Source organism: Phaethon aethereus (assembly GCF_964289735.1).
Source record: "Phaethon aethereus genome assembly, chromosome: 1".
NCBI classification, from domain to species: domain Eukaryota; kingdom Metazoa; phylum Chordata; class Aves; order Phaethontiformes; family Phaethontidae; genus Phaethon; species Phaethon aethereus.
In genome coordinates, this window is record NC_138575.1 from 75,292,148 (window position 1) to 75,319,458 (window position 27,311).

General features: G+C 41.3%; 1 protein-coding gene across 1 annotated transcript in view; it reads left to right on the plus strand.

The window, feature by feature from the left end:
- Positions 1-27,311, plus strand: part of ST8SIA1 (ST8 alpha-N-acetyl-neuraminide alpha-2,8-sialyltransferase 1) — a 137,766-nt gene that overhangs the window by 29,136 nt on the left and 81,319 nt on the right. The window contains exon 2 of the mRNA XM_082014174.1: positions 7,960-8,104. Coding sequence (XP_081870300.1) covers positions 7,960-8,104 — 145 coding nt within the window. The remainder of the gene's footprint in view (positions 1-7,959; positions 8,105-27,311) is intronic.

Below are 27,311 nucleotides of genomic sequence, written 5' to 3' on the forward strand. Positions count from 1 at the left end.
CCATCTCCTTAGTAAATTCATAGCAGTTACTCATGTTCTACCCACAGCTTTGGTACAGGGGCAGTTAAGTGTTTGAAGCAAGAGTTTGATGTGCATGACATCTGCCCTGACAAGAGAAGAACATTACATTCCACTTTCAGTTTCCTTATAGTTGCTATATAGCCTAAGGTGCAGGCTAGCTGCCTTGAACCCTGTTGTGGTGTAACCTCAGCTGACAACTAAGCACCACGCAGCCTCTCGCTCACTCCCCCCACCTCCAGTGAGATGGGGGAGAGAACTCAGAAGAAAAAGTAAAACTCATGGATTGAGATAAAGACAGTTTAATAGACAGAAAGGGAACATAATAATATTAATAATGATAAAAGAATATACAAAACAAGTGATGCACAATACAATTGGTCACCACCCACTGACTGATGCCCAGCCAATAACTGAGCCATGGGTCCCTGGCCAACTCCCCCCAGTTTATATATTGAGCATGACATTATATGGTATGGAGTATCCCTTTGGCCAGTTTGGGTCAGCTGTCCTGGCTGTGCCCCCTCCCAGCTTGTCACTGGCAGGGCATGAGAAGCTGGAAAGTCCTTGACTAGTGTAAACACTTCTTAGCAACAACTAAAACATCAGCATGTTATCAACATTATTCTCATCCTAAATCCAAAACACAGCACTATACCAGCTACTAGGAAGAAAATCAACTCTATCCCAGCTGAAACCAGGAGAAACCCCTTGAATAGTAAGGTCCTTTAAACACCATGAAAACCTGAAAGCCTCAGTGACTTCTTAAGCGAACCTCCAGGAACAAGTATTATATTGAATTCTTTGGGAAAGAGAAATTGAATGTGTGTGACCAAACCCAACTAACAATGTTTTCACAGAATATTCAGAAGCCAAATGGCAACTGCAGCTGCAAGCTCATGCGACCACACTGATTGTAATTGAATCAGTGATTTTACTGTTATTAAATGGCTTCTGTAGCCTTCTGTAGAGCTATAAAATTCTCAGGCTGCCAGCTAGGAGCAAAAAATGGCCACAGGCATAGCCATTATGTACCTATATGGTAGGACTCTCTTATAGCTGTAAGCATTAGCTACTACCTACTGTTGGAGATGGGATATGGGGCTAGGTTTTGGGTTTGTTTTTTTTTAATGTTCTTGGATGGTGTTGGTCATTGGATGGATGAATTCAGGATGTGTCCAGATGTGAACTTGCTCAGGTTAATTCTTGATCCTCTGCATTTCTTTTAATTGGTGATCTGCGAGACAACATTAAAATATTGTTGATAAATTTTTCAGATGAGAAAAGGAGCAGGGCAGCAGCCGATTCAGGGGACAGGCCTGGAGGACAGAGCAGCCTGGGTTTCCTGCTAAGCTTCCTAATTTTCAATAGAGCCATATGTGAAATCTCTTGTTTAGGAAACCAGAGTGTGGGTTGCAGTTACAGATGGATGTCCCCATCCGAGGAAGCATTGGCAGTGAAAAGAGTGCTAAATAGTTAATCAGTTGTGTGCTTTGGCCTTGGAATGCCTAGGTAATAACAGAGAGGTAATTTTGTCTGTGTAGTTGGCAGGGGGTGATTACCCTAGAAATACTGTTTGCAGGCTTGGAATATTTAGAGGTGGGTTTTGAAAACCAGAGAATAGCCGCAGGAATGATGGAAGGAGTAAAAAACTTTATTCAAAGCAAGAAATACAGGCAACTCCAGCTTTTCCACTCATAAGAGGGGAGGTTGAAATTTGAGAAGCCAGGGTTCTCTTAAGGAGTAGGGGGGAATAATTAAAAAAATCAGCTAAAACCTGAAGTGCCAAAAACTCAAATTCTAAACTGGGTGCAAATTTGTTAAAGGCAAGATTTTAACCATTAGGCAACGGTTGTGGTTTCTCCCCTGCCACCAAAACTTCTTACAAGAACACGTAGATGTATTATTCTTAGGGAAACATTATGCTGAAACTAATTTAGAGAATTTTAGGATTGGATTTTGAGAGTCATAGTGTTGGAGGTGGTCAAACCAGTTGTGTTTCAGAGCCACTGTTGATACTAATCCCTGAAGTGCTTCTGATAGGGATGTTAGGCCAGGGTCCCTTAAAGTGTGCATGTGCTGGGAAACAGGTTGGTTTAGTTGAAGAGTCCACAAAGCTGTCAGTAGGTCCTCCTGCCCCTATGGGGGATATGTAGGTGGAAGGAATTAAGCAATTGCACTGAAATGGAGCTGTGCAAATCTTCCCTAATGAACCCAAACAACCACTCATATGCTGGATTTCAGCAGCACCACAAATCCTTGGTTGTGAGCGAAGGCCTGATGATTTTGGCTAGACACCAGCTGAAACTCCAACATTTTTCTTCTCTGGGTGTTGGGAGTCATTTGATCTCAAAGCAAAACATGGGAAGTTGAAGTGAATGTCGACTGTAATGTAAAGAAAAGGAGGTTTATGTCAGACCAAATGCTGCAGTCTTGTGCTGTCAGCTCCTGTCTCCATTTTGTAGTCACCGGACGTGGGCTAGCATGATACCAGCTAAATCCAGGCAGCTGAGCAGAGTCTGACTAAAGAAATTGGTCTGACCAATTGTTTTTGTCTCAGACTTGAACCTGAACCTCAGTCATTATTTTAATGCTGTTGTTAAAGCCAAACTGTAATGAAACAGTAATAATAAGTTTTGTGTTACCGTTTTTGACCAATGGTTGAATCAATGCCCTTGTTCAGCGTGGAGACTGTTGGCACTTGCTGGGACCTGCAGAGCAGCATCAAGCTGTAGCTCTTCTTGTCCTCTCGCCCTCCTGTGCATGCAGCATTGTCCTTCATGGGGCACTGTTCCGCAGACCTGGATGGGGTCTTGTGCAGTGCAAGGTTCAGCAAGCGTGTGTGTGTGATTTGCTATAACACTGCTATCCCCTTGGGGCAGAAAAAGGAGTGTTGGTAGTGTTACCAATGTCAGGGCACATATAGGCCTTAACAGCCCTGACTAGCCTTACCTGGGACCCTTACCCCTGCACCTCATGCACCGGGCTGTGCCATGTACTGTGTCACATACCATCTGCCCATTGCTCCATTTAAGATCAGGCTTAAGCCTTCAGTCCTTCTTCATGAAGCCACCTGCCTGACAAGTGGCTCCGCAACCACCTGATCTTTTCCTCACTGATGTACTGCCTCCCCCTTGCATGGATTTTAAAGGACAAATTTGAAAGGAAGAATTTTGCTCCCCCCCCTTTGCACAGTGCTGTCAGCGCTTACGTGCTTCATGTAGCGCAGCATCACAAGGGCAGGCGTGGCAAAGAGGGTTGGAGAAGTGGTGGTGTGCTGAGGTGGCAGGACCTGCTCTACCTGTGGAGAAGAGAGCACTAAGGGGCTGCAACCTCCTGGCTGACAACCGATGCTGTGGAATTGCCCATTTTTGCTTTTAGATGTTATATTTGCTGGTTTTAAGCCGTTCGGGATGTTTGAACTAGCTACTGAGTCGTTGGCTGGGACTCGAGTCAAACCAGGCTGTGAGTAAGCATTAACTGGCTGCAAACTGAAATCAAACTGAAAAGTTCATTCACTTAAGATGAAGAATAAGTAGTTTGGGATTTTTATGCAATCTCTTTCACTGACTTCACGTATGAATTTAGGTTTAGACTTTTCAAGGAGGTCTGGCTTCCTCTCTGCTTTTAGGTGGAGGAGGGTGCACCTGTAATTAGCCCTTTGGTCAGAAATGAACTTCTGAGGCAAATGCCCTGATTGTCCCCAGTTACTGCTCTTCAGTAGTGCACTCAGTGTGCTACAGCCACTCACAGGCTCTTTGTGGAATCAGACCAGAGTGTGCAGAAAACCCCATGAAAATAAGGTAATGTGGATGTAGGATCCTTGGCACAAACTATTTCACTCTGCTGCTTTCAGTGTGCAATGGCTGCTGGTATAACCTCAGCAAAGTATGCCGCGGGGATACGGCTAACATCTCAAAACTGCTGCTCAGCTCTTGCCTTGTGCACAGGTTGCTGCTTGAGTTGACATGCAGAGCCACTTCGGTGCTGATGCTGCCTTGTAGTTAATGACCTGCTTGGTGCCCAATTCTGGCTCAAATCTTAGAGGCCTGAAGTTGGGATTTGTCCCATCAGCGCCCTCAGATCTGAGGGCTCACAGTGCCTTTTCAATACCAATGTTCAAGTTTTGTTTAATTCCTCTGATACACAGGTCTCCTCCAAACTGGAGATAACTTTGAGTCAAAGTATGTCCTGTGAGTGAAGGAATGCTTGCAGTGAATTGAAATCCTTGGCTAAAAGCTGCAGTTTTGCAAATTCTACCATAACATTTTAGCTGTATATTTTAATCAAGTTCAGCAAATCAGTTCAGAATCCCTGGTACTGCAAAGTACCCTGCTTTAGGTTTGCCTTTGAATCCGTTCTGCTTTTTAATGCACATTTTCCTATGGAGCTTTTCTCTCAGAAAGAGAGACTGAATAATGTGAGAATTTTAATAATTATTCTTTTCTGACAGAAAGCACATGTGAGTGCACAGGATTTTTGTGCTAATACATACAGATGTGTACTTGCACTAGTGACCTGCCTATCTGTGGACCTTCCAGGAGGCACCTACTGCTTTTCATAATAGGTTTATTAATGAAAGATTCCATGGGAACTGGAAGAATGCATTTTTGGGGAGGGGAAAGAGGAGGTACATCTATCTAGTCTAATAGATGGGGGGGAGGAGGGAATTGTACAAAGAGCTGTTCCTTAGCTTATCAGTTTACCCTGTCTAAGGAAAGATTCATTAATATAAAACATTCCCTAGATACTTCTTCACTGAGTTATCTGTTATTTTTGTGCTTCTTGCTCAGACCAGACTTCCAGAGCAGATGTGAGTCACAGGATTTAACTTGGAAATTTTCATTTTGTTATACAGTGGTCCAACAAACAACTGTATGTAGAAGTTGAGGCTTCAGCTGATCTTGGATTACCTTATGCTTTGTTGAAAAAGTTGCCTTGGGGATAGAAAATACAAAGAAAAGGAGGGGAAAGATAGGCAAAAATTATTTTCTTTCCACTTGACAGAGAGACAATAATTTTCAAAAGGCTGCAAACTGGAGTCTGTGGACAGCCAGAAGAATCTCCACTCTGAAGTCTTTTATTTGGAACAATATTCCATGCCTGTCTTAAACTGTTTTGCAAAGATTATTTGGCGAGAGAGTTCAAATTTCTTTTAGTTTGATTTTCACAGTTCTGTGATGAAGACTTTATTTGGGCATCAGCAGGAAGATGATGTGAAGCCTCTCTTTGGCGAGTATAGGTAGACCCATTGGTGTTTCTAGGAATGGAAATTACCGCTCTGGCTAACAAATTGCTCTATTCTACTCAGAGGGAGACAAACCAGTTCTGCAGTGGGCAGCCTAAGGGAAAACAGTTCCAGAATCACAGAACCACCGAAGTGGGAGGGGAGCTCGAATGATAACCTGGTCCAACCTTTCGTGGAAAATGGAGCCTAGATGAGATTATCTAGCACCTTGTCCCATTGCATCTTGAAAATCTCCAGTTATGGGGACTCCACCACATCCCTGGGGAAGTTGTTCCACGGAATGATTGTTCTCACTGTAAAAAATTTCTTTCTTACATCAAAATGAAACTTCTACCAGTGCAACTTGTACACATTGCCCCTTGTCTTCTTCATGTGGCTTCTTGTGAAGAGAGAGCCTCCAGCCTCTTTGTAACTGCCCTTCAAGTACTGGAAAACTGTGATGAGGTCCCCCGAGTCTTGTCTTCTTTGGGGAGAAGAGACCTAACAACTTAAGTCCTTCTTCACTGGGCAGGTTTTCTAGCCCTTTGATCATCATCGTGGCCCTCCTTTGGACCCTTTCCAGTCTGTCTGCGTCTTTCTTGAATTGTGGGGTCTAGAACTAGACACAGTTTTTGTCCTAGACTTTATTAATTTGGGGTTGACTTACGCACCTGAGCACAGCGATTTACATCTTTTCTGAAATATTTATACAGCTGGAGGAGTTCAGGTGTGTATGGAGAAAACACACAGAAACAAGTTAGTGCTCATCGCACTTCAGTCTGAGCAGCAGCATGCTCTGTGGTCGTGAGCCCTGTACCCTCACACTGTAAGGTCTGGATATGTGGTGGAGCCTCGTGCTCTGCAGTGCAGTGCTGTGGAGTCAAATGGACAAAACATTGAAATTTTGAGCCATGAAGCACCCTGTCATAAGCTTCTGATTGAGCCTTTGTAAAAATCACTCACCTCTTTGGCTGCCTGTGAGGACAGAGGGGCTGCTCAGCCTTTTTCAGGGTGGGAGCTTACCCTTGCAGCTCTTTGTGGAAGCTTATGTTTGACTCACAACAAAATGTGATATCCAGTTACCTTGTGTAATTTTCTTCCTTTTAACAGCTTAATTTGTCTGCACGTCACATTTAAAGGCTATTCTCAGGTACCTGTTTTAGGAGAGGAGTGGACCTCCTGCTCTCAGTCCAGCTTCCCCATGCTTGCATCTTTGCTGTCCCGTGAGAGCCTTCCTCCATGCGAGGAAGTGTCCCAGGGGCCAGGGGTATCAGTGGGGGCAGTGCTACCCTGGAGCTGAACCAGAGCAAATCCCTGAACTTCCCCAGCGGGGAAAGCTAACAAATAGCACTGACACCCCTAGGTTTTCTCTTTGCCATGCAACATTTTCAAGCTGTTTCCTCTTCTGCTAAGATTACAACAAATCCACTCTACAGTTTTCATCAAATTTTCAGTTGAAGTATGTATGGAAGGTAATTCTCACACATTTGCAGAAAACTCTTAACTTATGGCAAAATAAATTTTTGATAGGGGAAAATACTGATAAAAAAATTTTAGAGAAAAAAGTAGCTATAGAACTTTACCTTTTTTTAAACATTTTTGTGAATGACTTCATGGTTTTGAATAAAATCTCTTGTTTCACAGAGGAGAAGAGCTATATCAAGCATTTTAGTAGTCAATTAATTGATTTTTTTTTTTCTGCCTGCCACTTAACTCTTAGCAGCCACTGGAAATGGTGTCAATCTCTTTAGGGTTCCCTTTAAAATAAATGAGAAATGTATACAATAATATATTAATATACTGTAATGGCATAATTCTGCAGTGTATATTTTACATATATCTGTTACATATAAAAACTAATATGAGCATCATCCTTACTATAGAGAGCTACTCCCATGCGGGCTTTGGAAAGATAGGATATTCTGCCATGCAGATATCTAGAGCTTTTCATCATTCTGTAGTTTAGGATATTAATTGCTGAGTTTGCTGTGATACAGAATTTTTGCTCTAAACAACCTTCAACCACCTCACCAGCTCTCAAATTTTGACTCAAGCTGAGTAATAAGTATTTTGGGGAAATGAATGTGTAAGAGGATATGCAGTTTTGGCAAGGAAACAAGAAGTATTATATCCACTATATCTCTCTCTATATCTGTCTATCTCTTACTGAGGTGACTCAGGTTAGAAGGCAGGCTCTAATACTGCTGTGAATGTACAACAAGGATATTTAGTAACTGGAGAGAGATGCCAAATTTTTCCATACTTAGGTTATGTAACTGTGGGGTTTTAGGAGGCCTGCTCTTCATGAATAAGGTTTGGTACTGATTTTTCATATACCTCGGATTTAATTTTCAAAGGAGCTTTTCTGATTTCTTATGTGTTGGAGACCAGTTTTTTATCCATTAGAATGGGTTATATAGGATGGTGTTTATTTTGCTGAATCTTGGTTCTAATTCTATGCCACTCAAAAGTGAACGGAGGTTTAAAATTTTTACTGTCTATTTCTAAGATTTTTCTGAAATAAAGCCAGGTTTTCTGGCCTTTCTGTATGTAAAAAAGAGTCACTCGTGGTTCATCCGCTGGCTGGGAAGATGAAGGGCTTAATTTGGAGCATCTGAGAGCAGCAGGATCTTAGAAGTGAGGGGTGGTGGTTAGAGAAGGCGTGCCAAGGCTCTAATTAGTATGACTCTTTCTCTTTTGGTTGCCTTCACTAGGAAACTGCTGGAAGAATGCTGTGACCCTGGGCAGCTCTTTGCTATGACAAAGCTGAATTCTCCGATGGGAAAGAACCTCTGGTTTGATGGGGAATTTTTATATTCTTTCACTATTGACAATGCAACTTACTCTCTCTTCCCACAGGTTAGTAACCTTTTATTTTCTTTTCACTTGAAGTATTAATATACTAAATGATAACATGGTAAAAATGAGTATAAATAGAGTAAATGCTCATCAAGAAATTCTATTTTCATTTCTTGATACAAAACAGTCTCCTATGCTTTTTTACTTCTATATTCTGAAAATTATAAAATGTTGTATTGTATGCGTGTTAGTATTTCCCTGGCTACTTTTCAGGTGTGTGGATGTATGCAAGGGATGAAACTGGGACACCTGTCTTGATTTTGAAAATGCTAAGTTCTGGCTATTTTAAGAAGATGATTTCTGCATTTCAGTCAGTGTTTGTGCTCACTGGGAGCACGATCCCTCATCTGGGATTGCTTCGGTTCAGATGTGTTTAGCTAAGATGTGACAGCGCTTTGTGTGAAAGTGTCCAAGTTACTTCCAAGTTAATGAAATTTATTGATGGCAAGCAATGTGAGCCCAATAACAAGCCAACAGCTTGACTTTGTCGATTCTTGCTGTGTTTTGAATATTAGAAGTGGGTTGTTGTTGTTGTTCAGCAAAGGTGTTTTGGGTTAAGTGCAGGGTTTATGAGCACTGGGAACTCGTAATACTGATCTCTGCTTTCTTTATTTTTAATTAATGTATGAACTGATGTTAAATAATGAGTTTATTGTATTGAATTTTGTATGTGGAAGGAGAGATGTTCTAGTGTGACTTTCTATTTAAGGTGTGTAGCCACAATCTAGACATATTAATCGATTTACGTGTTACTTCAATTTCTCAAATTAAAGGCATAAGTATTTATTAAGCCTCCCAGTCAATGTTGAGTCATTCACACTAGACTTTTCATTTGTTGCTGTTTCAGTGAAACATGTAGCAGAGTTCGTTCTTGTTAAACTCATCCTGAAAATAAAACAACAAAAAGGTTATTTATTTTTTTTAAAAAGAGCAGTTTCCAGATGTCAACGTCAGAGTTATGACTTCGAATGAGTTTCTTGTAGTGGAGAAGGAGTGAGGGGAAACTGCAGTGTAGGGAAGAGGAGGTGGGAACAGCCACTTTCTGTGTTCAGATATCATCTGGAGGAGCAGCATTACAGCTGTGTCTTGTTTTAGGCTGCCAGTCCGCTGTCTTTGTCACTTGGCTGTGCCTGTTGCAGCGAACCTGTTAATGGATCCCTGCCTCCTTCAGGCTGCTCCCCAGCTGCTGTGTCCCTGCAAGTTCAACAAAACAAGTAGATGCTGAAATGTGCACGGCGAGTGTTTTGTCCTGCAGTACAGCTGGGAAGGGGCTGCCTGGCTGGAGTGACTGTCTCTCCCTGCCTTTGACACTGGTACAAAGTTTATGGTGCGGCGCAGGGTAGCAGCTTTAAATCTATTTTATGATGATTAGTATGATTTGTTGCTACAATATTGCACCATTTATTGGAGAAAACTGAAATCCTTGGCAGAGCTGTGAACTTTGTACCACACACGGATATTGGCAGCAACCGCTCAAAATGTGTACGTCCTTTCCAATGTTTCAGAAAAGCCTCACCTGGTCTGGCACAGAGAGGTTGCCATTTGTGATGGATTTGGGATTTCAGATTTGGTTTTCTTTGGATTAAAACTGCCTGGCCACAGTGGTGTCCCACCTCCTCTCACAGAAAAGAGCAGAGTACTGGATGGACTCCTTCAGAGAGGTAAATGCTGGTTAGAGAGGAATCATGGTCTTGGGAACTCCAGTGGTTCCCAGGGTCCCAAGCCCTATCCTCAAAGTTTATCAGTTGGCCAGATTGAGAACAAGGATTTGGGAAGCCCTGGTGAGATAAACTGCTGAGGGAGAACATGAGCTAAGGGCTTGGGACTTCAGTGTCCCTTAGGCTTGCCAAGCAGGCTGCGAAGAGGCTGGCTAGATGCTGTTGTAGGGATGGTGGTGGAAAAGGTGAATTCTGATGATGTTCCAACCCTAAAACAATGCTAGAAAGCAGCTCTAGGACTGGTGCCAGAAATGCTGTTCCTTTAATGAATTGATGGGCAGTTCATTTCTGACAAGTGCTACTCACTGCTACTCCCTCTTTTCCTGCAAGTACCTCTGCCTCTAACTTGATGTTTTATTCCTATGTATTTTACCCAGAAGAATTTTGTAAACCTTGATCAGATGAAATCCTGCTAGGCTTAAAATCTTAGGAAGATTTATTTGCAGTAAATTCTTAAACGAAGTATTTTTCTACCTCTCTCTTTGTTTCAAGAAAAATACTTGCCTAAATTTTTCAGGCTTCTACTTTAAAGAATGGTGTCTGTTAGCTTGCTAACAACAGGCAAGAGATTTTTGTGAAGATGAACATTCCTTTCAAAAGTATCCAGAAGCTTAAAACCACTCATAAAATATGGGTAGTACTCTGAAATGCTCAGGGGATGTAACAGGAATGTAAAGGGCCGCAGCTATGTTGATATAATCGAAAAAATATTTCCGCCGGAATAAATAAAAAAGGTTCCATCCACATCCATCTGCTGGGCTTAAGCCATTTTGTGCTTGCAGAATATTTCTTAGTCCTGAACTGGTTATTAACTTAAAGGGTAAAGTAACTGAAAACTAAATAGGAAACTTGCTATATTTTATGACATGGAATAAACTGGCTATGCATCGATGGAGACTTCTGCAGAAATAATGGAAGTATGTCAGAACTTAATCTATAAAATGTCACTTATTTTTGAATGTGAACAATACAAAACGGAATATTTTTTCTTCTGAGTAGTCTGTAGATAAAGTTCTTACAGCTGGTTCAACAATTTCTGATGGAGTGCTGTTCCAATAAAAATGCTATCTCACCAAAATATAAATTTAGTATTAGCTCATTGGTTTTTCAATTTTTCTTTGAAGTGAAAAGTTTAAAAGGTTTTGGTGATGTTATGACATTCCATTTTACCATTTTTTGAATGTAATATTCAACTTTTTTTTAATCAGCTCTATTGCTAGCTGCTTTGATTATATTCCTCCTTTTATTTTTTAAAGTTTTTGATTGGCCAAGGGAGAAGTTTGCAAAAGAAAGCAGCTATTATGTGGAAGTAGTCATCCAGTGTTTCATTTCAAAGTTTGTCCTCATAAACTGAAGTTGCAGAGTTTTGCACGAACCAACAATTCCAGCTGCTGGAAGTGGCTCCTCTTTTACTCTTCCCCTCTCTGTGTCAATTTCCCGCGCAGTTTCTAGAATTAAATTTTTTTGAAACAGAAATGAAATATTACAGAGACTGTACCATCTTTCCCATCCTGGAGAGAAACTGCTAGTGGCTCATTGTCAATCGCTGATGGTCAGGAGAAGATGCAGGGCAGGATGTGGCTCATCACAGAAGGTGGCCTAGTGTGCAGTGAGGGTGGGCATCCCAGCTGCATTTCATCTCCCGACATGTGCTATGGTGGTATTGCCTGGAGCTGTTGGATAATGGAGTATCATTTCAATTAAAATCAGATGTTTCTTGACAGCAGCTTTGTTGTATTACTTGCTGTGATCTACAGCATTATTTCCCACTCTTAGGAGACAAAAAGTGTAGAGTCTGCTTAGAACTGCAGGTGTCGTTTAATCTTAACAACAAGAGGTTGTTCCTACTGCATACCTACCACTTTTCTACAGCTTTTCATGTAGACTTGAAGTTTCAATATTAGCCAGTAATTTTGACATCTATTTGGGGGCACTTGAGAGTTCAGAGATGCAGGCGACACTACTACAGTCGAGATCAGCGGAATGGTTGGATAAACCTCTGAGTAGCTGGGCTGCCATGTCTCAGGTAGGCCACTAAAGGCCTTGGGTAACTTGTAAATGTATTTCCACTCCATTGTGGTCCAACTATCATATAGAAAATGGACCTGTGTGTTGGTGAGTGTTCAGGAGTCCTGTCCCTGACAGGACGGAGACATGCACCCTCCTTGCCCTTCAGCATGCAACTCTGGTCCTCTTGCGTTCTATTGAGGCACAACAGAAGGCATGACTAGCATTTTCCACCCTTTACTGTCTGACTAGAATGGAAGAAACCAGGTTTCCACATATTCCTGCAGTAATTTTTAGGTGCCGTGAGTAAACGTGATGTAACCGCAGGAGTAGCTGGGATGTAACTCAAAACCATGTGAGAGAAACGTGGACTAACACTCATCTGCTTTTGAGTTAGATAATAAAGCAAGCCCCAGTTTCAAATGTTTTCTGAAATGCTTTTGCACTCCTTCTTGTCTTTTTCTTACTCAGAGTTTCAAAAGCAAATTTCAGGCTATTTTTACCACTAGAGGAAAAAACACCCTCATCCCAGTATTTATCTGTTTATGCAAAAAATTGATTTTTGTTGCTTGTTGGCAAAAGCTTATTGCAAAGAAGAACTGAGGTGACTTTCTGAGGTCTCCTTTACCCTTTCCCCAAAAGGTTAAAGAAATAGTTAAATCAAATGCAGCTTTTCACTCTGCCATGTAAAGTATTATTTTGGAGGGTAGAAGAGTGAACAGATTTCAAAAGAAATTTCAAATGTTAAGCTTCAACTTTTTAATTTGACAAAATAAAGTAACTAATTGAAAAATTTTCTGGCTTCACTGTATTTCACCTGAAGCAGACATATTTGGTACCAGTAAATGATTTCAAATTACTAAAATATGATTCCCCAGCTGCTCAAATCCCTTCTAAAGTTTCACTTGCAAAATGCTGTCAGCTAGGAGAATGGCTACCTGCAATGAGCTTCTCATGAATAGCTTGCCCCTCATCACAAATGGTGTTTGAGAAATAGCTTCAAGCCACAAATAAATTTGGGAAAGCTGGCAGCTGTTTTTGGATACCTTGTGATCAAGAGAAAGGCAGTATTTTTCCAATTACTAACTAGAGTTTAAATTCCTGTCTTTATATTAAAGGTAGGGAAAAAGTTAATCACTCTTATTTGTAAGTGTAAGATAGAGACATTCTCTGACATTTTCTGGGTTATCTGGGTGAATGTTTTATTGAGTAACAGTGAATGTTTTTATGGTTGTGCCTGTTCAATTCTGGGAGCTTGGAGGCTGTGCTGCCATTCAATGGGATCTGGACAGACTGGAGAGTTGGGTGGAGGGGAAGCTCATGAAATTTAACAAGGACAAGTGTAGAGTTCTGCACCTGGGGAGGAACAGCCCCATGCACCAGTACAAGTTAGGGGTTGACCTGCTGGTAGGCAGCTCCATGGAGAAGGACCTTGAAGTCCTGGTAGACAATAAGTTATCCATGGGACATCAATGTGCCCTGGTGGCCAAGAGGGCCAATGGTCTCCTGGGGTGCATTAAGAAGAGTGTGACCAGCAGGTCGAGAGAGGTTATCCTCCCCCTCTATTCTGCGCTGGTGAGGCCTCATCTGGAGTATTGCATCCAGTTCTGGGCTCCCCAGTTCAAGAGAGACAGGGAACTTTTGGAGAGAGTCCAACGGAGGGCTACAAGGATGATTAAGGGACTGGAACATCTGTCGTATGAGGAAAGGCTGAGAGACCTGGGACTGTTTAATCTGGTGAAGAGAAGGCTGAGAGGGGACCTTATCAATGTCTATAAACATAGGAAGGGTGGCCGTCAGGAGGATGGAGCCAGTCTCTTTTCAGTAGAGCCCAGCGATAGGACGAGGGGCAATGGGCACAAACTGCAGCACAGGAAGTTCCACCTCAACACGAGTAAAAACTTCTTTACTGTGAGGGTGATATAACACTGGAACAGGCTGCCCAGAGAGGTTGTGGGGTGTCCTTCTCTGGAGACCTTCAAAACCCGACTGGACGTGTTCCTGTGCAACCTGCCCTAGGTGATCCTGCCTTGGCAGGGGGGTTGGACCAGATGATCTTCAGAGGTCCCTTCCGACCACTACCATTCTGTGGTTCTTCGTTGCTCACAACATTCATCATTTGGCCCAAGATTTTATTGTGTCCTTCTCTGGTGCTGGTACTTGTACTGTGTCAAAGCAAATTCCAAGATCTTACAGTTATAGCCCAGAGCTAGAAGAATAATTTGTAATTATTTCAGGGAAATAAGTCAGATTTGGAAAGGGAGTTTGGTGTAGAGTCTGCAGACTTTTCCCCTTTTTGCATGACAAAGATTACAGGAAAAACATACTCATCCTGAGGAAGAAAATGTCAGTTTGATTCAAGTAAAAGATGAGGTCTAGGAGCAGCAAGTACTGGGAAGGGTTAGGTGGGAATGCAGCTGCTGCACAGGCGCAGGGTGGAAGGTGAACCCTATTACGAGGATAATGTTAACTTGCTTAGGGAAGACGCTGTGTGTTGTTTGGACTGATTTTTAGACCTAGGAGATCCAAAAATTGTGTATAAAATGGAAAATAACCTGAGGTAAAGTGGGTTAGGATGTGATGGACTGCAGTGTTGCCAAGAGGTGTGAATTATTGCCTTTGGTGTTGACTTTGGAAGTGGTCTGATAATTTTTGATACCAATCTAACTTACCAAAGTACTTTGTTCTCAGTAAAGCTCTGTAATTAATAGCTGCTTGGAGAAGTATTGGCTGTCATATGCGTCCTGATATTTTTCTTGATGTCTTGGGTGGGGGCATGAAGTGCCTGCAGACTTAACATTTATTGAGCAACTCCTATATTTACTTCCGTTAATTCTACTATCTAAATAGTACCTCCCTGACTACTTTTGAGTAGTAATTAGGATTTGGGGGAATTTCTTGCTGCTCTTGCTTTTCTACCTTTTTTCCTCTTTTTTTTTTTTTTTTTTTTTCTTTCCAAGCATAGTGTAATGCAAACTATATTCTTGATTGGGGCTACATATATTCATTAAAAATGAAAATGTAATAAACATTAATCTGCATGTTAGGAATGCAATTAAAAAGAGATCTTCTGAATTATTCAAGCAGTTGTATCATATAGTGCCTTTCATAAACTGGGATATGAAATACTATCTGTAAAGACCTGACAAATTGTATTCTTTTGGAGCATGAGTCTTCCCTTCAGTCCTAGATAATCTCTAGCTGTTGGCATTAGGGTGATTAAAATAAAAAATCTGACTTAATATTTAGGTAAGTGAAACCCCTACCTGCACTTTGATTGCATACTGACTAATTAAGAACTGTGTAATTGGACCAATTTGTGCAGCCTGTTAGCAAAACTGGAATAGGGCATCATTTGTTCTATCTGGTCAGTTAAGCGAAAGCTGTAGTCCATCTGAAGCCACTCCATATAGACAAGATGCAAACATGCCTGATAGTGAAAATCAAATTTATGCTAAAAAGGTACAAGGTGTAGAGTTTTAAGTAATTAACTAGAGAATGGGCAACATGCTCTTGTTGAAGGGAGTTAAAACAGACCAAAGAGTGGCTTTCTGTCCCTGTTGATTATCGGATGTGTGCTTTGGTCTCTCTGGGCTTGCTGAAATGTCTTCAGCCAAGGTGTTTAGCCAGGCTGTCTTTGGTGAGTCTGATTTTCTGGAGTTTATCTGCAATAACGCACATGCCAAATTGTCTTTATCTCAGTTAGTGCAAATACATAAATAGATGCTGACCTTTCCAAATGTAACAAAGAGGAAGGGAAGGACTAGATCTGGCTGCCAAGTGTCAGTTTGGTCCACAGGCACAGAAAGAGGAATGGCTGCCCTAACTCAACATTTCTATTTCAAACACAAAGTGACTGAACATCAATCACTCTCTTTCCTAGGTAACACAAGAGCTGATCTGAGTGCACACCAGACCCTTTGCCAGTCAGATCCTCGTGCCCTTGGGCATTAAAAAAACCTCAAAGATCAATCCCACCTCTGTTTGGGATTTTGGGAATATGAAGATGTGGAAAAGAAAATGTGGTCCAGCTTCTGTGTTGTTACAGACACTGAGCAGTACAAAAAACAGTGTAAAACCCTGTGGGATTATTGTGAACCGCCCCCTAAGACAGGAGCTACATGGGGTATTTTCAAGAGGATAATTCAGCCAAGGGGGTATGCAGCTTGGAGTGATCTTATATTTGGAAAACACTTCAAAGAGCATATTTATTCATTTCTGTTGGTACCCATGTCTGTACAGTTACTAACTGCTAAAATGCAAGCCTGTGCATGGAGCAGCCACTGAGCGTGAAGAGGCCACGGCAGGGCTGGAAACATGAGCAAGGCTGAGCAATGGGGTGGTGGTGTGCAGTCCCAGGGTGGGGACACATTGGAAGGGCCTTTGCTGGCAGAGGCAAGGAGGATCTTACAGCACTGCGCGCTAGTGCGCGTTTCTACCCATTAGCTGCACAGCTGAAATTTTCTACCTCAAGTAGCGTTTTTGATGGTACCTAGAAGTCACAACTACAGATGTTATGCTGTGGGATTGTAAAGAACAGAGCAAAAAGACTGTTCTGAACCCAAAGAGGAAGTGGGCAGTGCGGGCAAAGATGGCCAGAGAGGCTGTACTACTGCCCTGGGAATTTTATGGGCTTTTTAGTCGATGTTTGTGTGCTTTACGGGGAACATAAAATTGCTGCTTTATAAGCAAGAAATGTTGTAAGCAGAATAATTAAAGGAAGTGGTCACAGATGCGAAGCTACAGGAAAAGCAAACTTCTGATGGCTATGAGCAACTACAGGGCATACAAGCTGCCTGGCTGAGGGTATAAAAATAGAAATAAGAGTTGGTTCTAATCTGCCCAAAGGCAACACAATTAGATTTGTTTTATGGTAGCTTTATATAACTGATAACATGCTAAAAGGAGGTTATTTCTCCATGCGGGGTTTTTTCTGGCTTTGAATTTGTTCATATGCCAAGACTTCCACCTACAGGTGCAGTGAGCCCTTTGTTTCTTTGGAAGTCAGTGTCTAAACCTTGAGTAATCTTTATCCTTTATATCCTGGCCACCTGTTAGGCTTTCTTATTATTTATTAATTTTATTTTAAAAAGTAATCTTGTTCACTTTATAGACTTTTTACTGTGTATGTGACTATGTATTTAAATTTTTCAGTGATCAAATTGCATTACATTGATTTGTTGCATTCAGTAGTTAGCTTTTTGTGGTGAAATACTAATAAAATAGGCTTAATACCAGTACTGGCTTATTTGAGGCTTACGTTTCGTTGCATTTCATGCCCAGCACTTTACCACCTGGCAGAAGAATAAGTAGAAATTGATGAAATATGTAATATTTCTATTTTTCATACAGTTGATGAATTTCTTGATAAGACTCATGTAAATCGTACTGGAGTGTGGCAGGATATCAGATTATGTACAGAAAGTATTTCACCTACGGCAAAGACATAGCCCCCTTCTTCTTCTAGGTGTTCCTAAATATGGGTGGAAATGTGGCTTAGGAGAGTCTGCAGGCTTGAAGAAAGTCAGGGAAGGTTACACCACTGCAGAAGTTATTAAGGAGTAGCATGGTTACAAATCTTGTAGGAGGATTATATAGTGACTTTCAAAAGATCCTTTATGTCTTCCTGCTTAGGGGGGAGTGTAAGCCCAGCTTTACATTTAATGAGAAATGTGCTGCATTACAGTTCAGGAATTGACTTACGTAGCCAGGCATGGTTGACTTACAACCTGATATGGCATGGAGGGGAAGGGCTGTGGTTCTCTTCTGGAATGACTTTTGTTATCTGAATGGCTCCTGTGAGGCAGGCATTGGCTTCCAAATGACATTTTGGATGTTGGAAAAATAACACAGTAGTGATTTTCTTACATCAGGATGTACCAGATAAATCCCGTGATGCTGGATGTGTAGGTGAAGTACCGTTTAACTTGCTCAGATAAAAAATTCAGACTGTTGTTTTTTTTTTCTTCTTGATCAACAGAGCTTGATGCTTTTCAGAGTTTTTAATTAAATCTGTGCTGCTGATTGTCTGCTGGCCCATCTGAGGTGACTGTTTTGTGTTTGGTGACTAAAAGGGTAGTCTGTAGTGGGAGGGAAGGGCAAGATAACTGAAGGCCCTGGTGTCTTTCCAGCTGAAATGAGTCAGGATATGACATTTAACAGCCTTGTGAATCTGGACTTGGGTAATATAACTGTGAATCCCAAATGCAGAAAGAAACAGGTATTTCCAGTGCGGAGGTGGTGTCTTTTTTTTTTTTTTTTCCTTCTTTTTTTTTAATTTAATTTTTAGAGACTGTCTTAGACACTTCTGTGAACCATGGGCATTTGAGGCTGGTGACAATTGGCAGTGCTAGTCTAGGTATATTTTGGAGAAGAGCAACTTGCCTATATGCATACCTGGCTTTGCAGGTGATTTGAAGGAGAAATACTTAAGCCAAAACCTTAATACTTAAGCCTGGCTTAGGCTCGCTTGGCTTTAGCCCAGTCCAGGAAGACTGCTGCAGGCATTCACAGGATATTTTCATGTGAGGTACGTTATTGCCAGCATGATTCTGCACCCTGTCCTAGGTGAGCCCTTGACATATAAGCTGAAGATCAATTATAAAATCCTAGGAGCTGGGTTAGGATGGAGGTTTGGGGTTCCTGCATGCCACCATGGTGGCTGCAGTAGAGCTACCTTAATATTGCCTCATGGAAGCTCAGTCTCCAATGGCTGTGTTTTTCTCAGTGTAAAATGTACTGGACTAAAGGTCTCCAATTTCAGAAGGTTCAGAGGAAAGGCACTGGATTCTAGGTGATCATTTGATCAGGAGGAAATTACCTGAGTTTCATCCCAAATACTAGCTCAGTGAGACCTGTAATGTCTTGTAGGAACTCCAAGCCATGCAGGTGCATTTGGGTACCTTCATTCTCTGTCATGGGAATTGCATGACAGGCGAAGAACAAAAATCATACATGAAAGGGGGCCTGGCTTTTCCTTTTGCCCTGAGAATGTGCCTTTATTAGGAAGGGGACAGAGAAGTTTTCTTTATGAGTAAATTATCCTTAATGTGGAAGAGTAAAGGTTGTGATCTGAATAAGTCTGATGTGAAACAGCTCTTGGAAGTCAATTGTTTTGATAATAGCATAGCACCCTTGTCCACCTACTACGGCCCTAACTAGTCCTCCTAGCACAAGACCTGTATGGCTCTGTGTGAACGGATGAAGTGCATAATTCCTCACATTCTGTTCTTGAAAAGTGTGGCCTTAGGGTTTTGTTTTAAGACAACGTTTAGGTTCATAGAACAGTTTAAGCAAAGGTGTATCCCACTGAAATGTGAGTGTGTTGCTGTCTCATGCTGATGGGGCGATCTAGTCAGCCATTCAGTCAGATAGGGATAAATGTGCTATGTAGTGCCGACAGACCAATTTCTCATGTGCATAACATCTCCTTACTTATGGATTTATGGGGTGTGGCCAAAGTCACACCTATTTAAGTCCCATGGTAATGAGGCTTTCCTACAGTGACCAAAGGAAAGAAGTCAGTGTGGTGAAGGTGATAGTTGGTGACACTTACATTACTGCAACCATCGGTGGTATGCATGAGCAGGCAGCTGTCTCGGACATTTCCTCCTCACTCACCTTTACTGTATCATCTCACTAGTTTTGCTGTGTCTGGTTAAGTACATGTCATAGCTGGCTACAAATGTAGGTCGGGGAATACCTGGCAACCACGTGTGATGATTGGGAGTATGCTTGTTAACTCCATCTTCTACCTGTTGTGCTTCAGTGAGGAGCACCAGTTTAGAAAAGAGCAAGGGCTTCAGTTATTTCCCATCAATTTAACGACACCAAACCAAAATCAGCAAGACCAAGACTATTTTCACACAGTCCTCTTTGCATTCAGAAGACAGCATGAAGAAATGCATTCAATCACAGCACATAATCCAGAGGTACAGCACTATTTATGATTTTACTTCTAAAAAGCCAGACTTTTAGGGGAACAAGCCTTGCATCTTCACACAGGGATTCACTAGGCAATGCTACACCAAAACACAGGGGCACTGTCAGTTCGTTCTGATGATATCATAGTGAAACCTGTGCAAAGTCATTGTCTGAAGGGGATACTCAGTGGTCTCTGCCCCATGGCAGACAGCTCTACCCAGATATTTATCTAATAATTTTTTTTACAGCTTCCAGTAATGGAAATTCCATAGTCTACTAGGTGGTCCCTTCCAGTACTTTGCTGTCACTATGTGTAGGATGTATTTCCTGACGTCTAACTTAAAATTCCACCTTGGCTATAATTTAAGAAATTTTTTTTCTTATCTTTTCCACAAATGACTGTTGCCAAGTCTCCCCACAGTCTTTTTCTCTAGGCTTAAACAACCACGACTCTCTTAATCAGACCTTTTTTTTTCTAAACCTTAGAGTGTTTTTGTTTTTCTGATACTCTATAAAGAAGATATGTGACAATTTACTGTGTGATGCCCTCAGAAATGTATCCTCAGACTTTCCCTTTGGAGATGGTACACAACATCAGTGCCATATCCTCTGACTGGCAGAGTTCAATGGCACCATTCTGCTTGAACAAGCTTGTATTTAGTGTTGGTGGTTATTCTTGTAGCCAGGAGATCACTGGATGTTGCTAATAATGGGATGAACCTAGCATCCCAACATACATGCTCATTTTTTCTCCCCGGTAATGTGCATCAAGGACTGAACAGAAGACGGAGCTCAGGTATCCTCGCCTTTCCGGGGTAAGATCTCTGTGTGCTGCAGTCACAGCTCTGACAGAGTGTCAGCTCATCTCGCCCATCTTTCCGCCTCAGTAAACTGAATCACAGAATCACAGAATCATTAAGGTTGGAAAAGACCTTGAAGACCATCAAGTCCAACCATCAACCCAACACCACCAAGCCCACTAAACCATATCCTGAAGTGCTATGTCTACACGTTTTTTGAACACTTCCAGTGATGGTGACTCCACCACCTCCCTGGGCAGCCTGTTCCAGTGCTTGACCAATATACTTTATGTAGCTGGAGACAGACAGACAGCTGCCAGCGGCAAGTCCCCTCTCCAGGGGGCACAGTAAAGATTGCATGGAGCTCCTATTGTATGTCTGCACAGTTACATCTATGCCTAGAAATCTCTGGAGGCAATTAAAATGAGGGTTTCTGCATGGGGAGTATGTGGGGAAGAAATACTGCAAAACCCTCTTTTCCTGTACAATAAACAGATATAGATGCTGAACCACTATGCCTTTTACTTCACAGACATACCGAGGAGAATCCCTGTGATGTTCTGGGCAGTGTATGAAAATAGCAGGCAGGACCTCTTCTCTACTCTGGGTTTAAGCAAGGCCTTTGAAAAGCAGGACTACCTCAGTTTAAACTTGCCAGCACTGCTTTCCTGGCTCCTTTCCTCTTGGCAGACTTTTTGTGGTTCCAATTCCCTAGTTTAGGGTCTGTCCTCCAAATGCTACCCAGGGTCGGCACCCCCTCATCTTAGCATGACTGTGACTGTGGTCAGCATGGTGGTTGCATTTGTCTTTTCAAGGCAGTCACTAAGAAGGGAAGTGGGGTGCTGGACTATTAAGCATCAAAATAAGTATGGTGGGGAAATGGGTAACAACCTATGTTGCAAAATAGCTCAAGTGAAGCGTGGTTACACCAAAGTCAACAGCAGTGTTCCAGTTGACTTCAGCATGGCCAGGATTTAGCCCACAGTACCCTCTTGCTGAGCACAGTTCTGCTAGGGACACGTAAATTTGGTTTTGTGGCTTCTTCCCGGTTAACAAAGAGTGACCTTTTTTTCAGTTCTTGGCCTTTATGAGTCTTTGTTTTCATGTAGTGAAAAAGTGAGTTATCATCATCATCTAGACTGGCTGAAAAATACTTGTTTATACCCCTTAAGACATACCCTGAGTGAAAAGGCAAGGCAAATCTGAAACAGCCACTCAGAAGAGCTAAAATGGAGCTTTTTGTCACTGCTTTTCCTTGCCCCCGTCCCACTGACAACATCCTTTCTGTTGCTTGTGCCAATAAGCAGGGAACCATCCTTGACTTGGTGCTTCACTGAGTCCTTGCAAGAAGGCTTTGTGTCTTTCAGAATCCTTGCACTCTTTTCTACTTCTCTGGCTCTCTCAATGGGCTAAGCTTACTCGAAGACTGTTACTTTGGCAGGGCAAATGCAGCCTTTTTTGTATGCTTGTCTGAGTCTGTGTATGAGGATGGTGCATGCAATGGTATGCCAACAGTGATCAACATCACCATGTTAAAGTGGGGTCATCCATAATTCTATTGACTTTTCTTTTTTGTTTAGTTTTTAAGTGGTGCAAAGATCCTTGGCACGTGAGCCAATAAAAGAAGTGAAATCATTGGTGTCCTGATGCAGTACTGGGAACGTTATTTTCTGCAGATTTTTCTTGAGAGAGGATCAGATACTATTCTCTTCAGGTATGAATTTGTCAGAAATTGTTATCAGGATGTCTGGATAATCCCTGTGCTTTTGGATTTTCAAACTGAATATCTGGTTACTCGAGAGTAGACTGAGAGGTGAGGAAGTTGTAGAGAGAACCTATGTAGTGGTAATTGGCAATGGTGGTTTCTCTTTGAAGTTTGATATCTGGTCCCACTGGGCACTCGTAAGACTGAATACTTTTTTGAAACCTGCTGTTGCATGAAGCCTACAAAATAAATAACATTTCCAATGAAGATCAGAAACTTGCTTTTTGTGATTTCAAAGGGTCTTCTTTCATCAGAGGCGAAAAACAAAGTTAGAAAGTGTTTGGAGTGGTTCCATTCCAATGTAAATTAGATTCTTCCTGATAGCTTCATTGCTAACATTTTGATCCTACAAGTAGCATAGGTGTAGAACTCCTTATTCACAGTAGTCAGGTATGCAAGAGAGAATTTCTGGTTTTATTCTTTTAAATATAAGATTTCATTCAGCCTTTCTTTCCATTTTTCCAAGCACTCCAAAGTTTGATATGCCAATCCCCTCCATCCAATATTACTCTTGTTAACCATGTAAACTTGATTTTCACAGTGATTTGGTTTGTACAATGCATGTTAATAACTATGTCCCTGTTCTCCTTCCTCTTTTCTTTCCCCTACTTGTGAGTACTGCTGGGTCTGCACTTTATATGAATTTGCACTTTATTCCCTTTGCCAACTTTAGTTGAGGATAATATTTATCTGGAGTAAGGTAGCCTGAAAGGCCAACTTGACCTGACAGGGACCTTAGTGTTACCGACTCAGGTTTGGTCGTTCCAGTAAAGTGCTGAGGGGAGCAGGAGAGAAGGGGATTTAGTGTAACACACTCTCTGTGAGTTTAGCTCTATCAAGTCATTTAAGTGTATGTTTACAGAAGTGTGAGCTTGTAGAAATGGCACCTTTTTACTCAGTGGAGTCCCTTCTTTCATATCCTCAAGATTTATCTTCCTCCTGATGAAATAAAATTTTCATTCCCATCATTCCTTAAGAGCACATTCAACTGCAGAAAAGCAAGTTGGATTGTATGTTGCCTTGCTCCTAAGTAGTGTTGCCGGCTTAATAGAGTTTTTATCATACGTTTGTCAGGTGCTAAATTTTTACGTGACTGTTACCCTTGCTTCTCCATGGTACATGCTGACAATGTACAAGGCAGATGAAAATCAAACCTGATTTACTAAGAGACCTAACAGAGGTTTTGATTTCAGAAATTACATGTTCTTATAATAGGTGCTTTCTCTTTAAGCCTGTAAAAGCAAAAATCCAGCTTGTCAGCTGAGACAGGATCTTTCCATGCCTAAGCTGAAATTTGAGCTGCTGTCTGACTGAGAGCGGCAAAAAATGTAAAACCATGCTAAATATACCTTTTGTCTGATAGCAGCAGAAATTTTGGTAATATAAACGTAAGGTGAAGTAGTACATAGACTATACTATAGATTTATCTGTAGTTAATCCTATTACAGGTAAGAGGGTGATAGTAAATCAATATTTTTCAAAACTCACTCATTCTAGTGTACTTTTATGTTGGCTCTTGTCAAAGACATCTGCTATCTACAGCGTCCCTTTGGATCAGTGTCCCCTTCTCCGATAAAGACGACCTTTGTCATCTTTCCTGCTACACAGCACAAAGAAAGTTACCCCCAGACACAAGAAGCTGAGCCTTACATTTGAGACTGTTCAGAGGGAGCCTAGTTCATGACTTCTTAATATCCAAGTATCTCAGCCTGTATTTCTCCTGGGTTCCAGCCCAAGCACCCTGTACCAAGCCATTGCTGACAGCTCCTTGGTCTGCTGTGTCAGTTCTTTACCCTGCTTTCCTCACCTCTTTTTTGGCTGTGGCTCCGAGATCTCTCCTAGGTAGTCTCCAGCCCTCTCCGCCTGCTGCTACTATTCTTCAGTCTTTATTAGTGCCTCTTTCTAGTTGGCCTTTTAATCACAGCTGGTGAGGGGTCAACTGACTCCCCTATTAATGCTTTCTGGGCTGCTGCCATGTTGTGTGGAGTTCACATAGCTTATTGTAGACGTTACAGACAGAGAGTCATTGCAGCGATAAAGACAAGGAGCATGAATCTCATTTTGCAACTGTATCACAGCAGTGTAACTCTTCTGGCTTCTCTGCTTTATCCTGCTGTGGGAATTTGAACCCTGCGTAAAGATGAGACAACCCCCTTCCACATAAGTGCTACTCCATTAGTCTGATACTGGGGTAATTTGCACACCTGGAGTGAAATTCAAAGTGTTTTAGAAATTAATTACAGGTTTTCATGGTCAATTTTTCAACTGTAAAATGATTTGCTCATGACTGGTGTCAGACAGGAGTTGCAGTTGCTTTGCTGTTGCCTATTCCTTTGTTGTCTAGATGCCTTTTTTCCCAGTAGTGATACTGAGTAATAATGTTCTCCTGTTATTCCAATAGCCTTGTTGTGGCTTTGAAGGTATAAGAACACAGATAAAACAAACTTTGTAAAGGAGAGGTAATATTTTTTTATTAAAGCAAGATAAGCTTAGCTCTCTTAGGGCACTCTTTCTCTGCAGACCCCACAATACAAATTTTACCCTTCTCTCTTTTATGGATGAGGAAACAAGTAGTTACCTAAGGTGATTAGGTAATTAGAAGAACCTAGAGCAGAATTCCAGTTTAATGAACATATAGATTATATGTTTGGCTTGCCATGTCCAATTATGCACTGGATAATTCTTAATAATTGTGCATAATTCTTAGAGGTTTTTAATGCTTGTATGAGGTTTTGGTACATTCTATATTTGCCTGATCTAAGCCACTGAGCTTCCAGTCTTGCCCAGTATAACTCAGTGGTGAAAGAGGACTTCAGAAGGTTCAACTGTCCTGAAAAAGTTTTTTTTTTCCTTTCAGATTGGTGACCTTGAAGCTCATATCCTATGCTTGATGCACTAACTTCTGAAATTTAACTGGCTAGTTGCTAAATTTCATCAAGCAACGTAAAGTCAAAACAGGCAGGGTACTTACTAATCACAGGCAATGTAAGGCGAAATGATGGTTCTGCAGAAAGACTACACATGCAGTCAGGAGTTTTGATTAGTTGGGGTTTACCTAACTTCAGTTGAATTACGGTTTTCTTTAATCCTCCATAATTAGAATCTTGTTGCTCATACTTACTTTCTGAATTTTTCTGCAGTGGGAAGTTCTCCATTATGGCATTGTAGTACTTTTGTAATCATGTTTTTCTTACATGTCTGAACATGCAGTATCCCCTCTTGTTAGCCCTCTCCCGCACCCATTATTTAAGAGTATAGGCACATTAGCAATTTCTTTCTTTTGCTCTCTCCATTTGTTTCTATATGTTTTTTCGATCTTTTTAGATCACAAAACTACCTTGATTCCATCCACTATCAACATGTTGTGATGACATTTGTCCCTGGCATTTTAAAGTTAATTTGATATAATTTTAATGCTCTACAGATCAGATTTGTGGAAACTGTATAAAATTATTATGTTAAATATCTCATTAGCAGGCCAGGTATGGCTCATTTTTGAAATCTTGTTAAAACTTGAGTAAATAGAGAAAATCTAAGATTTGCAGCATACCTAATTCTGACAGCAGTCCAAATCAGTCACTTAACAGCCTTTTACCTGTAAATTTAAGAAGTGTCTTCTATCTTCTGGCAAATAGGTCAACATCCCATTTACAGCTGTACTTTCAAGGAGGCTAAATACAGTGTAACTTGCAAAAATGTGACAGGTATGTGTGTGGCTTTGATGAGTAGCCTTTCTGCCAGAGTTCATGGCAATTGTCTTTCAAAAAGCATTTTCTCTGAAATTATGCTTTCAGGGTCTTTTTCATTTCATTAATGTATGCCTAACTACCATTTTCTGGCAGTGCACTCCAAATTTCTGTCAGAAGGAGTAAATTTAAAAAACATGGTTTTATACTTTAAAAGTTGTCTTTTGATTGCCATAGCTTTATGTTTTACCTTCAACAGACGTCTAGCTACTTAGTTGAGGGAGAAAAAAAGCTGTCTCTGCAAAAATGATGAGCTGAGTGAAAATGATTTTTTACTTTGGCAATGTGTTAAGAGTAATGTACACGGTGCGTTGATATTCTTCCCACTCCTTTGGGACTTGTCTGGAATAATTTGTGATAGTTTCATTTGAATGGGGAAGAGGAACTTTAATTGGATGGAAGGAACAGAAAATAAATCAGTTACAATAGAGGCTACATTACAGCTTATAGGTTCTCTGGGAGTCTCTTGGAATCCCCATTGCCTGTGTTTGGAGTGCCATGGAAAGGCTGCTTGCAGATCAGATTGCAAGCGCAGGTATGATGATTGTTCTTCTACTGGCCACACTTACTTAACACCTTTCTTCAGATGCTTTGACACCTGCAGGTGCAAAGTGCTCAGTGTCATTATCTCCAGCGCAGCAGGCTTAAAGGCAGAGGAACCCTTATGAGCCAGCCTGACCTCCAGAGCAACTCAAGCTGTAGGGTTGCACCTGGTGATCTCTCAGTCTTAGTAGAGTAGCGGTGCTTCAGCAGCAGCATGTTAGTGCTACGAGACTGCAGTTACCGTGCTACGGTGCAGTTATTGCTTCTGGATACAAAAGACTCCTCATGACTTAGCATTTACCATACCCCAGTAATAAGTTCCAGTAACTCATTGTTGCCTCCAAAAGTCTATGTCTTATTTCCATTATCCCCCAAAGTCTAAATGTGGGAATAGTGCTTGTTGACTTCACCTGTCAAACTGTGCAATACCAAAATGTATCACTTAAAACATTGATTTTTAGAAAGTTTGCTACCTAGATCTACCATGCAGACAAGAAATAAAGTATATTACCTTACCAAGTCATTGAAATGCATGAACAATCAAAACAAAAAAGAAATACAGCTTGCATCTGACTGTGATCAGAATACTGAGAAATGCTAGCCATTATCCTGAATTTAAAATTCATTGTAGAAAAATACAGATTTTATGGAGAAAATATTTTAATTTCTATCCCCACAGCTGCTTGGGCTGTTAATTGAATGACT